The sequence below is a fragment of the Camarhynchus parvulus genome, chromosome 3, assembly GCF_901933205.1.
Source record: "Camarhynchus parvulus chromosome 3, STF_HiC, whole genome shotgun sequence".
NCBI classification, from domain to species: Eukaryota; Metazoa; Chordata; class Aves; order Passeriformes; family Thraupidae; genus Camarhynchus; species Camarhynchus parvulus.
The window spans coordinates 92,741,806-92,754,637 of record NC_044573.1 but is presented as its reverse complement, the minus strand read 5'-3'; the positions used below and the strand labels follow the sequence as shown (position 1 = coordinate 92,754,637).

The 12,832-nt window shown below is 37.7% G+C and overlaps 1 protein-coding gene across 1 annotated transcript in view; it reads right to left on the bottom strand.

Annotated features, from left to right (window-relative positions):
• Positions 1–4,002: 4,002 nt before the first annotated feature.
• IMPG1 (interphotoreceptor matrix proteoglycan 1) overlaps positions 4,003–12,832 on the bottom strand; it is a 51,931-nt gene continuing 43,101 nt past the window's right edge. The window contains exons 13-18 of the mRNA XM_030944774.1: positions 10,845–11,404; positions 9,846–10,065; positions 6,507–6,717; positions 4,623–4,799; positions 4,342–4,523; positions 4,003–4,034 (exon numbers count right to left, since the gene is read on the bottom strand). Coding sequence (XP_030800634.1) covers positions 4,003–4,034; positions 4,342–4,523; positions 4,623–4,799; positions 6,507–6,717; positions 9,846–10,065; positions 10,845–11,404 — 1,382 coding nt within the window. The remainder of the gene's footprint in view (positions 4,035–4,341; positions 4,524–4,622; positions 4,800–6,506; positions 6,718–9,845; positions 10,066–10,844; positions 11,405–12,832) is intronic.

Sequence of the window (12,832 nt, the reverse complement as noted above, 5' to 3'; positions counted from 1 at the left end):
AGTTTTAAAGTATCATGATGAGCTTAAGTGCAATATTAGGTACCATTTCAATTCCCTGTGAAATTGTCAAGTAAATAATTTTATTATGTTTTATTGAAATACAAAAGGTTTACGCCCAGCAAATATATTTGGTAATTAATAGTTGAGAGTGATAAATACAATCATGAATAATCATTATTAAAATACACATTTTAAAATTCCTTATTTTTTAACCTGACTAATGATGACTAGTATAAGTTGAAATACACTAAACACATACAAAAATACATTTGTAATGGAAAAAATTGAATGCTATCAGCATTCTTAATGCATTCTTAGCTTACATGAGCAATAGTGAAAAGCTAGCATTTGTAGGCAAGGATGACTTCCAGTGCCTTGCAAAAAGTACCTTTAAAGTAATTTTATTCTGAAATGTTGCTGTGTAAAAACACATCTTAGGTTTCTTCTTTATTTTTCTTTCCTACTTAAATAAAGTAAGTAAAACCACTATTTCAGCTGTAGAAACTCAAGCTTGTGTTCTTGGTGCACTGCCTTCATCCGTACGCAGTCACCAGTTCCGGTGGTTTTGCAGGCAAACCCGTGCAGTTGTTTGGAATTCGTAAACAGTTCTTCTGAGCTGACTTGAGAAAGGAAATCAAAGTTCAGTCTTTGCTGTGGTAACTGCACGGTACGAAGTAAAAATTGTCACTAAAGTCAGCTGCTGTCCTGAATACATGGAAGTTTCACATCTGGATGAAGGGTTGTCATCCAGGATAGTCATGAACTTTGTAGGAGCCCAGTTTGAGCTGTAAGTACGACTTCTGGTGTGCACCAAGCAGCAAACCAGTGCCTGAATACAACACTGGTGCTGAATATAAATAGACATACATACTCAAGAAAAAGATACTCATGGTTAAATAATTTTCCTACTTGAATCAGGATTGTTGATTCATAAATTAATAAGCCTACAAAATACATAATGGCCACCCATTGTCTGCTTGGATTTCTCCTACAAAAGCTAACAGTAACCTCTCAAAATTATTTGTGTGGATACTGACTCTAAAGTGTAGGTTCTCATGTGCAATTCTAATCTACTCATTACCAGGTGGATGCTTGTGAATACAAATCTCATGTTCTGAAAAGATGAAGCTCCACATATTGTACCTCAGCAAAAAGTTTGAAGTCTTAGGATAACCTGTCACCAGAATTAAACAGCTAAGTGAATATGTAGGTATGTAAAAATGATGTATTTATTAACAGAAAAATAGGAATCTGATGTTCATAGAAACCCTTGAAAAATTAAATGCAACTTCTGTGTGATTTGCCAGGTGAGCATTCAGGGAGGGAATGAAGAAGTTCCCAAATGCTTTTAATGTGGCTTTTGGTCAATGACAGCTCTAATTTCCATTCACCATTTGCATCAGTGTATGTAAGGAAGGTTAGTAGAGGGGTATAGAAATGTACTGAAGCTCCATTGACATTTTTACCAGAATGGTTGTAACATACAATACTGAAAAATGTCTCATCTCAGCAAAATCTGTTTCTAGCACTCAGCTCTTAAATAAAACAGTTAAGATGTGTAAGCACCAGAAGCTTAATGCATGCATGTTAATAGTGGGGACTTCCTACCAGGCATTTTAGACGTGCTCAAAAGCTGCTCAACTTGGTAATTTGTTTTCCTTCAGTAAAACTATTTTTTTAAATGTGCACTGATTTTAGAGCCAAAATACTGTATCTTTAGGAATCCTTTATTTTTTTTTCATACTCATCCTGAAGTCCAGTCTTGAATAATGCAGACCTTCTTTCTTGAATACCTGTAAGAGAAAGTCCCATATGACATTTAAAAAGCATTGCTGAATTTGAAAGTATACTATTTATCTAATAGCTAATAGGCAAGGTCACACGAAAATCTGATAATTGTAGTTAATCATAAGAATCGAGCTTTGAGAAGAGAAGGCTTCAGGGAGACCTTCTAGTGGCCTTTCAGTACCTAAAGGGGGCCGAAGAAGGAGAGAGGCAGACATTTTGCAAGGGCAGGGAGTGACAGGACTAGAGGCAATGGCTTTAAAGTGAAAGAGATTTAAGGATTTAAGGATGTAAGGAAGGAATTCTTAACGATGAGGGCGGTGAGGCACTGGAGGAGATTGCCCAAAGAAGTAGTGGATGCACCATCCCTGGAGATGTTAAAGATTGTTAGTTCATTAATTACTAAGTGGGTAAAACTCCACCCAATCAAAATCCCCCCTGATAAGGAAGTTTTGCAATAATTTTCCATGCAGTGATTCTATAACTAAACTGGGGACATTTTTCATTTTTGGGAAGGATTTCAAGGTTATTTTAGCTTCTACTGAAACTTCATGCCTATTTTCATATATGCCTTTATAAATACAGAGCTGTACTTACTCTAGATAATGTTCTAAAAAGCTGTCACTGCTGTCATTACATATCGCAAACGAGAATTTAAATACTGAATTCTCAATTTGGCCTACAAGCTCTAGATAGCCACATCCTGAAAATACAGTTCAAGTGCCATATTCCATTTAAAAAATTTTAGCCCTGAAGGAGTTTTCTAGATTGTGAAATCAAAGCGCTCCTCTTAATTTCAGCTAATGAAAGGTGTTCTACTTTAATTTTCTTCTGCCATTGGCTTTTTTCAAATCATTAAAAACATGTTGAATCTAAGGGTGATGTAAACATTCACTGTGAACTTAAGTAAAAGTGAAAAATAGACTCTCAGTTTTTTAAAATCCATTTCAATTTTGTGGTTGTTGGATTTCTTACTAAATTAATTTACTTAACTAGATCTTGAGAAGAACTTTGTTAATGTACTTTTGGCAATTAAAATATGGTCTAAATGACACAGACCGTGTTTTCTTTCACAGATGTGCCATTTTATTACTTAATAAAATATTTAATTCTTTTCTATGTAGAAATTTTAAGTAGTTTAGCTATTATGAAAGTTTATTGGTCTACAATTGCCTGCAGGCACATTTCTTTTAAGGTGGATGTAAAATACTAATTGCAAACATCTGTGCTTGTGCTTTTATGACCAGTGAATTGAGTTCATTCTTGAGCTTTTCCAAACTTCTGCTCCCTGCTGCTTTGTCCATCTCCACCTTTGTCCATCTCTATCTTTGCATTCCAGTTCCCCCATTTTCAGCTCAGTCTATAACTGTATGTGAAGAGACCAGACCTGGGTATGGTGAAGATCAGTGACAATAAATCTTTTCTTTATGGTATCTTTGCTTGTTCCTCTATTTACATAACAACAAATATTAGGAGCCCAAGATTCATGTAGTTGATATCCTGTCTTCCAAAATGTCCAGCTAGTGCCAAGGGCACTCCTGTACTGATATTTCCCGCAATAACAAAGGGTACTAACAGCTATAGCAAAACCTTTTTATTCCTAATTGGGCTGTAATTCAGAAAATGGCAAAGTAAAAACCTTTTTTTTAACCTATCAAGAGGACATACTCAGATACATCAGAAACAGTCTGCCAGTTTTAGAGGAAGTTTTGACTCAGCTTTTCTCCTTTCTGTCTTTTTTCTCCCCACAAAGATACAAGGCATTTCAAGTTGCAAAACTTGAAAAAATACTTGAGATACGAGCTATATTCTGCTCAAATTAGAATTCCTACTTGTCAAACCCTGCGTAGCTTAACCAGACTGAGTGATCTGATATTTTTTTTAGTACTTCTATTTAAACCTCTCCTTTGGATTGCACTTTGTGTTACTTTGTCATTTCAGGTATTTCTTCTTCCTTCACATGTTCCAGTGACTGCCACATTACCATGTGGTTATACAAAATAGAACTTTGTTGCATAAAAACATTTAAGAAGAAAATGTAGTTGTCATATCAAGCATCAAAAAAACCTGAGCTTTTCTTTGTATGGAATTACTACAGAGGCTCCCTGATAACATTGACAATGGGACACAACAGATTTTTAAGGTTCTTGAAAATAGTCACAAACCTTGATTTTGTCTGGCTGATGCTGGAAACGGAGAATTCCAGAGACTAACTTGTCAGTCTTGGTTTTGTAAACTCATCTGGTGACCTACAAGAGTAAAAAAACCAAACCACTAATTATTTCTCTAAATGACTAAAAGCACTCAGCTGGGATAGACTGGCAGAGCCATGCAAGACAGCTGTAAGAAAAGCAGTTCTACAGTCCTGTTATGAAAACTACACTGCAGTAAATGTGGAAAGCAATGAATGCATTAGTATTTTCAGTTCTGGAATTGCCAAGCAAGAGAGTAGCTTCAAGTTTGATTTAGTTATGGAGTTAATACATGAAGGTGGACCTGTTATTTCAGGGGGGGCTGTTGGTTGAGGGATGAGAAAGGGATTTCCATGCAGTTTACCTCCAGGCTGAATTGTGTTTTCAAGTTCATGTAATGCTTCGTGATCAAGGATCTCTGAGGAACTGAGACAAGCACTTACACTGCAAGCCGTGTGACAAAAGCTAGATAGGGATTCATCGTGTTCAAAAGCAGGATTAATCCTTACAGCATTTTCTGGATTGCAGCTGCTGAGAGTAGGACTTCTACAATGCAGAACATTTTTGTTTAGGTAAGATTTTAAATTGCAAAAGAAACAAAAGGAATATTTTGAAATGTGAAGGAAAAGATTGTGAGCAGCTTACTGCAAATTAGAGTTTCTTTTGCATTTTCTTCTTATCTTAATAATTAAAATGATGAATATAAAACCAAGGCTTCCTAAGCCAAGAATGAGAGGTTTAAAAATGAAGGGTTGTGTGGGTTCTGGACCAAATTTTGCACAGCGCTGTCCTTGGTAAAGTTGGTGTCTACGTACAGGGCATCTAAAATAAGGAAAGGAAGAGAAAAAATGTACAGAACTTCAAGGCAAAAAATACTGAGTATCTTAAACAAAAAGAAAGAAAAATCTGCAATGTAATACGAACTCATTATTTCCACTACAAATAATTATGTTTCTGCATGAAAATTATGTAATTGATCATAGGGAAAGATGATATTTTTACATTCAAGAGTGAGTTTTAAATAAAAAGACACTGACACATTCCTTGCCGACCTACAAATTTTAAGGAAACAATGCATTTTAAATATCTCTGACAAATTTCTAACCCCACAGATAACATTTGTGGTTTAGAACTTCAGAAGTTCAGGTGTGTTTTAAGGTAATGTCTGAACACAACTTTGAAGCTTATATTCTGTTTAGTGGTGATTTCACTCTGGGGAGTAAGGTTTGGAATAGGAGTTCTACTACAAGTAGCAGAACTCTACTCCTCTTTTAAGACAAGGGGGAAGCGAATTTGCAAGGAGCACAAGGGCAAATAGTAGGCCATAATTTTCTCTCTGACAGTACAAGTTTGCACAAGATGTCAGTCTGACACTGGTGGGAATTTGTGACTTGCTATAATTCACAAAAAAATTCATTTATTATTTTAGTACTTTTATAATTCCTCATGATGGTTTGGTTATACTTGTACATTAAGGGTTTTTCTGGATGGGGAAAGGATTATTTTCATTAGTGCATCAGTCTTGGAGGAGCAGGTCAGACCCCTTGCTACCTCCGCAAAGTTTTGAAGAGGACCTTTCTAGGTCACAGGCTGATTTCCAGTATAAATGCTGCAGCTCCTCTACTGTGACTCTGAAAGTCAGGAATTTGGCAGTAACTGTGGTGAATTCAATATAATTCCTGTGATACCCACCATTGAAGAAAATTAATTTTGGTAATTGGGTTGTTACAGTGAATAATTTGACTAATTTGTCCAATGGTCTTGATTTTTGATATTAATCTTAAGTAAGGTAAAAGATGTATTGTTAATCTAGTCAAAGTATTGAGAGAAAATAAACAAATGCAAGAATTGTAACTTGATCCTTGCTTATGTACATGGCTGGTCAGCTATTTTGTGCCAGTCTAGTATACAGTTTCACATAATGCTGTGAATTGTCTAGTCTTACAATGAGAAGAAACTTTGGAAAAGAGAGTGAATATGTTCAAGTACTGTGTAGCTCTCAATATTGACTTAAGATAATTCCATTTAAAAATCCTTAAGAAATATATTTGCAGTAAGGAAGAGCTGCTAATCTTCAAGCCTTTTCCAGAAATCCCTGAAAGCAGCTTCAGCCTTCATGTGCTTTATTGGGTGGTCTGGAATCACAGTCTGTATGAATAAAGATTTTCTTTTTAATATATCTTACAAAATGTAACTTCTTAAAATGCTACAATGTAATTGGTAGCAAAACTGTGAATGTATTATTCCATTTTTCCAAAATGTGTTTGGAAATTTGAAATGAATTCATGCCTTTGTGTGTGTCATCACTGCCAATGATGCTGAATTTCTAATAAATTTCTGAAGCATCTTTAAAAATAACTAGATCACAATGTTCTGTGTATATTAACAGGCAGAAATGGATTTATCCATGGTGAGGCTATTTATACTTCAGAAGGGTATTTGCAGTGTGACTTACAACATCTGAATGTCGAGCTGTTGGCTTATCAGCATGGTTTATGGGCTGTTAACAGAACTCATCAATCTCTTTACCTGCAGACAGCTCCTCTTCCTGGCACCAGCTCACACTTGCCGCCGTTGACACAGAGGTGGGGCTGCAGCTCGCACAGGCTGCGGCAGGGCAGCCCGTCCTGGCTGGCATAGCCCGGCTTGCACAGGCAGTCGGCCTCTTTCGTCCACTCGTTCAGCACGCACTCGGAAAACTTGTCACAAGCCAGGAACTTGCAGGGGTCTGCCTGATCAGCTGTAAAGGAGGGGTAAATCATTAACAGAAGCATCACCCCAAAGGGCCTTGGCAGGGCTTGTGGCAGCCAGAGAAAACAGCTCCTGTTTGCTGGCCTGCCCCTTGGTGGGCTGATAGGAGGATGTCGTCCAGCTTGGAAGGACACACAGCCTCTTCCTGTACAGGACACAGCCAGGTCATGTTGACATCTGCGCTGATTTACCCCATCTCTGTTAAGCAGTGAGTTTATTTTCATCTCATTGACAAGGATTTTCACATTTGGATGATTTTACCCTGTTTTTGCTGTTAGTGCTATCATCATACTCATGGATCCTGTGCCACAGCCTTATGAAATAATTTCATCTCTGATTATGTGTTCTTAAACACATAATTTAGGGCATGACAGAGGAATGGAATTAGATTATTGAATAGTGCACAATCCTAAAACCTGCAATGTAGAAATACTGTCATATTCCAAAGAATATGCTTACAGGCTTCGTAGTGTGGGGTTTTTGTGTGTGGGTGGGGTTTTTTTTTGTTTGTTGGGGTTTTTTTGTGTTGTGGTATGCCAACATTGGGAAGGCCTGCTTGTTTTTTTGTTTTGTCTTTTAAGTATTAGTAAGGGATTCCTCTATGAGATTAAGGGAAAAGGACCCTGCTGATGTTCAAGGGAAGGCCCAAATCAGAGACAGCTGTTACATAATTTTGCTTCTCCTTTCCCATTCTCTGCCAACCCAAGTTGTACTGATGGGGTGATGAGGTGGAGGGCTGCATCCACCTGTCCTGTCTAATGGAGTCTGTTTCCTGGGTACCACAGGGCAAAAACCTTAGAAGGCAAACGGTGAGAAGCAGATCAGGGGACACAAATCCTGTTCTTGCCATCAAACAACCCAGTAAGATGTATAAAACCAGAAAGGAAAAAAAAAAAGGTGAACAAAACCAGGAAAAGAGAGAGAGAAGGAAATGAGAGCAGATTTTCAGGTATGAGCTGGGCTTTGTGGCCCTTTATAATGATGTAGTATAAAGGGAAGGTTTGTACTGGATATTGCAGCTTGTAACTGGGATGAGAGTTTGCTTCTGCAGCCATTCATGCTCTATACACCAGATACACAGTAATACTAATTTAAATAAAAAATGAGGATTGCATTTGTTATAGGAGTACTGGAAATCTCAGACACACACTGGAATATGCTTCAGTGGTAGAAATGAATCCATCAGAGCTGTCAACTTATAATCCCTCGATAATTTTATGGCTAATTCCTGTTTTTAATTTTTAACTAGTGGGTTTTAGTGTGCACCATTTCCCTTTGCTATATGCAGTGTGCATGTTGGCTTGGTATGTCCTTTGCTCCTGCACTGGGAGTGTGAGACCAGGTAAACAACAACAACAACAAGTAGAGCTTGGCTTGAGCATTTGGCTGGGCTGAGTTCTTGTGATAATATTTCATCTTCCTTAACACATATGTGCATACTTTGTTATATTTTCTGTTTCCACAGATATTATTAATGAAAAAATTAAAAATCAATTATAAAAATTAATTATTAATTATTAAGTACTAATGAAATATGTCGTGCAGGTATTTTGAAAAGCCCTTCTTTATGGTATTATTTATGACCAGTGCAGTCAGCCCTTTGCAGCTGCTGACTCTTGATGTAGATTTTGGACTGTCAGTTCCCATCCAAGTTTCACTTTGGTAGAACATCATTACCACTAGATGGCTCTCAGTTTCACAATAAAGAGGAATTTGCTTATATTACCTTAACTTGATAGATAGGTTGGGTTTAATTTTTTTGGTTTGTTTTCTGAAATTAAAACGCATCTGGCTTTGACACACCTGTACTGGAATATAATGGCTTTGTGAACACAATTTCTTCTGTTTTGACTCTATAAGCTACTTTATAAGCTATATATACTACTATAAATTACTTAATAAGCTTATAAGCCTCGAAAAAACAGCTCTCTACAAAAACTCTCTGTAATGAATTCTCTGTTTTCTTGAATTAATGTTGAAATACCGTATCAATAAAGCATATCAAATGAAGATGAAAGATTTAAATTTTTTTATGAATTTGCATTTTAGGATCTTTCTTATTTTAATTTTTATTTAATGAAAATTTATTACTAAAGCAGGAAAGATATAGCAGTCCAAAGTTCACTCTTTATAATTAACTAATTTGATACTTTATTCATCAAACATCAGTTTATTTTTATTATGGTTCATTTGGAGGGTAGAATACTGTGATTTTGTTAGCTTTCTTTACCACAAGCTACCTATGCTTTTAGTGGTCATAAAGACTTATGTAAAATGAAAACTGGTTAGAAACTGAATTTTAAATGGATTTTTGTTCCAGAATTGTCATAGATCTGTACATAAAAAGACAGCTTAACCAAAACTGCTTGAGGCATCTGCATAGCTTTGCTATTGTTCTTCTCCATGACAATGAAATTAAATTCAACCCTGAAATAACTACCAGAGCCTGAATATAGATTTAGGCTTCAATTTTATAAAATAGTGTAGTTTTTGAAAACACTAAGTTTTTGACATAAGAATAGTGTCCAGATGTGTAGTTACTGGCTTTCCACTGTTTAATAAAGACTACAAACTTATTTGAAAGATATAAATCCAGAGGGATTCTAGAATTACAAATCTATGGAGTACTACATAAAGTCATGCCCAATTAGTGAGTATCTGTAGAATCCAATTATTCCTACGCAGTCTTCTTTTGTTTTGAATGCTGTATCCCTTTAAAAAAAGATCAAATAATGCTCTAAACCATGGTTTGCTTACAACATTAATCAGCAGAAATTATGTTTCCATTCTCCAGTGCAAGACCTGCAAAGTGCACATGAGCATTTCTTATACCTGTCTCCACCCAGTACTTATTCCAGAGATCACTCTATTTGTCTCTGAAAAGCAGCTGGTGAACATGCACAGCCCAACAGCTCCACCCAGCTTTTCATTACAGTAAGAAAATACATCTGCAGAGAATTTGCAACATTTTTTTTCATCTTATTACCCCCTATCACTGGGAGGATATTTCTAATGCGGTTGTTTCCAGCACAGTCATACTTCTGAAGCTGTAACAGTCTGAAAAAAGATTGTCTGCTTAGTTTTGATTTAGCACATACACTTCTAATGCAGTCTTACCTGGCTCAATATCCAGGGAATAGCTGTCAATCTCCAAATTGAGGTGCTGGGCTGCAGCATCACAGAAATCTTCCAAAACACAGTGTACTGCTTCTGTGATATTGTATGGCACTGTCTTGGCAAATTTCATTTTGCTGTTCACAATCACACTTCCGTTCCTGAAGTTGAGAATTTCCAAGTGCTTAAAACCTGTAAGGTTGGACTGAAGGTATGGAAGTAACTGCAAAACAGAAATTTGCCTTTATTTTAACTTACTGTCAGTGTCTACCTGCTATTAATTTCTCTTACAGTCAATTTTCATTATCAAGTACACACATCACAGATTTATTTCCCTGAATTTAATACAATTGTTAAGCTCCATGAACAAATTAACTCTTCTGTTTAGCAGTATCTTCTTCTGGATTTCTGCTCTTTTCTCAATAATGTATTGAGATGGATGGGCAGCAATTTCCCCTGTAATGAAATGCATAGCAGCTGGGAAGTTTATTCATCTGGAAGAGAAAAAAATTACCTCACTCAAAAGCCAACTTTAATTATTTTCAAACATTCAATCCAGGCAGGTTACGGCACAGTATAATAGGCATGTTATAGCTGAGCTGACCTGTGCCCTATTGTACCAACAGAGAAAATCCATATCTAATCACAGTCTATGCTATGATATATTTTTAAAAGCCTATTTTTAAATGCAGCAAGCAGACACAAGTCTCAGATATAATCAGCACTGCTATACTGTTGACGTGGATCTAAGAAAAAGCCAAATAAATTACATGCTAGGCATATATCTGGGTTCTCTTGATCAAGTAAAATCTTTCATCACTGACTTCATAAACCCTGTCTTCAGATTCTAAGAGCATCCCAGGCTTATGGATCCTTTAAAATATAGCTTATCAGACTGAACTGTAGTAGGGTTTAGTATTGTTAAAATACTGTGCACTTCAGTGTATTCCTTTAAACTGCACCCAGCAACCACTCATGCTGTTCAGGTTGATTTTCACCCACCAATTGCATGAACTGTTGTTCCAGTGCTTTGTATTCTGTCGAGCTCCTGTTGAAGAGGTCATCAGAGAAGTGCATGTTGGTTACCCTCAGGCTGAAGAAAACCACGAGCTCTTTGCCTTTGGCTGCAGTGGTCATGGAGCTGGTGGTGACGTACTTGAGCACGGGTGCTGGGGTGGTTTCTGCAGGCTCCGTGGTCAGCACTGGGACGTAGCCACTGCCCTCGTCCAGCGCAGCCGTGCTCACGGCGCCCATCTGATCCAGCTCGGCAGCGATGTCCTGCACGCCCATCCCGGTGCCATCCACAGGAACGCCCTCAGGGGCTGGCACTGAGGGACCTGGTAACTCAAGGGACTGCTCAATGATCTCAGAGGGGCTGTAGGACGGGCTGGTGGCTGCAGGCAGCGGTGCTACTGGCGGCAGCACATCGGTGATGACAGCTCCAGGCTGCACGGTAGAGACATCACTTGGAGCAGTAAAGAAAGGCAACCCTTCTTCATAAGTGCTGGCTGTAACAAAAATGTCATCACCTGATGATTCTGGTTCTTCCATGATCTTAACTGCTGCAAGAAAACATGATAAAACCAAATTAGCTATGCTGAAAAGCAAGCATAAAAAGCATCAAGCATGGGAAAAAGACATGTATATGGTATTTCCACTGAAACATTTTTAACAATAAGTTTAACTTTATGTAAATATGAAAATGTTAATGCCATCACCAAGAAGGTATATTGGAACAAAATACCTCATACACATGTTTGAGTGATGGGATTTCTGCAGGTTCTATGTTTAATAGTTATGCTTGGCAAGTCTTTACTGAACCTCTAAAGCACATTCTTGTTCTGAAGGGACATAATCACACTGTCAGTTTATATTGTCTGCAAGGGGAGATTGGAGCTTTGAGCTCTCTGCTTGGAACACTTGTATGCCAGAGTCATTCTGCTTCCCTCTGTGAAAAGCTAAAGCTATTATTTGCCAGTAATCATAAAATGTGATTACAAAAACAATACAGCCCCTCCAGATGCAAACTGTGTCAATTTACCCAAAAGACAACAGCAGCAATGAAAAAATATTCAAACCTTAAGAAGCCATCTACTGCACCTGAAGCAGAATTTTTATGATATTCCCATTGGGGCTTGGCATGGATCTAGGATATGGGATAACTGTAGCTGAAATCCAAATCTAAAGTGTCAGGAATGTGACTCTCTGAATTCAGCTTGCAGCTATCTGGCCACAATGACTTCACAATAAATTATGTCCTCCACCAAGCCACCTGCCCAAACTGGTGCCTTTGTCCTTTTCCAGTGCTATACCATTCTTCACGTGGAACTTTCAGCAGCCCCCTTCAGGCGAAAGCACTTATTGGCAGTAAGGAAATTTTTCTCCCACTGATCAACTCTTCCTTTCCCTACATCCTAATTTCCTCCCAGTGGCCAGTGAAAACATGAAAGGAGAGCAAAGTTTTGCATTGGGAATATCCTTGCCTGAATGAGGTGGCAATTGTCCTGCCACCTCATTTCAATAAAAGCTTCAGACGCTCTTCTCTTGCCATGTCCTCCTGTTTCTTGTATGATTAAGGATACGGACAGATTAGAAAAGCAAAGCCTAGTGATGTTCTCTGTTTACAAAGCTCTTGCTATTACTTGTTATGCTGCTAAGGAGTGAGAGTCACTTATCAGTTAAGAGAACTCAGAACAGCTTTGCTAGCATTAGTGCCTGAGGCATTAATGCAGGATGATCTCCTGATGGGATGAGCCTGCAGCCCCACAGACATCTCTCTCAGCACGAGAGCACACACTCCAGCACACACCATTGTGATGGCATTTGTTAGGCAGATTATATTTTAGAAAGACAACTACAGGAGAAAGATGTACTGAAGTGGCTTTGAAACTGCAGCAAATTTGAAGCAGAAATACACAGCCATATATATATATATATATTGCATGCCTGGCATATAGCTGTGTGTATATATATATATATATATATACATA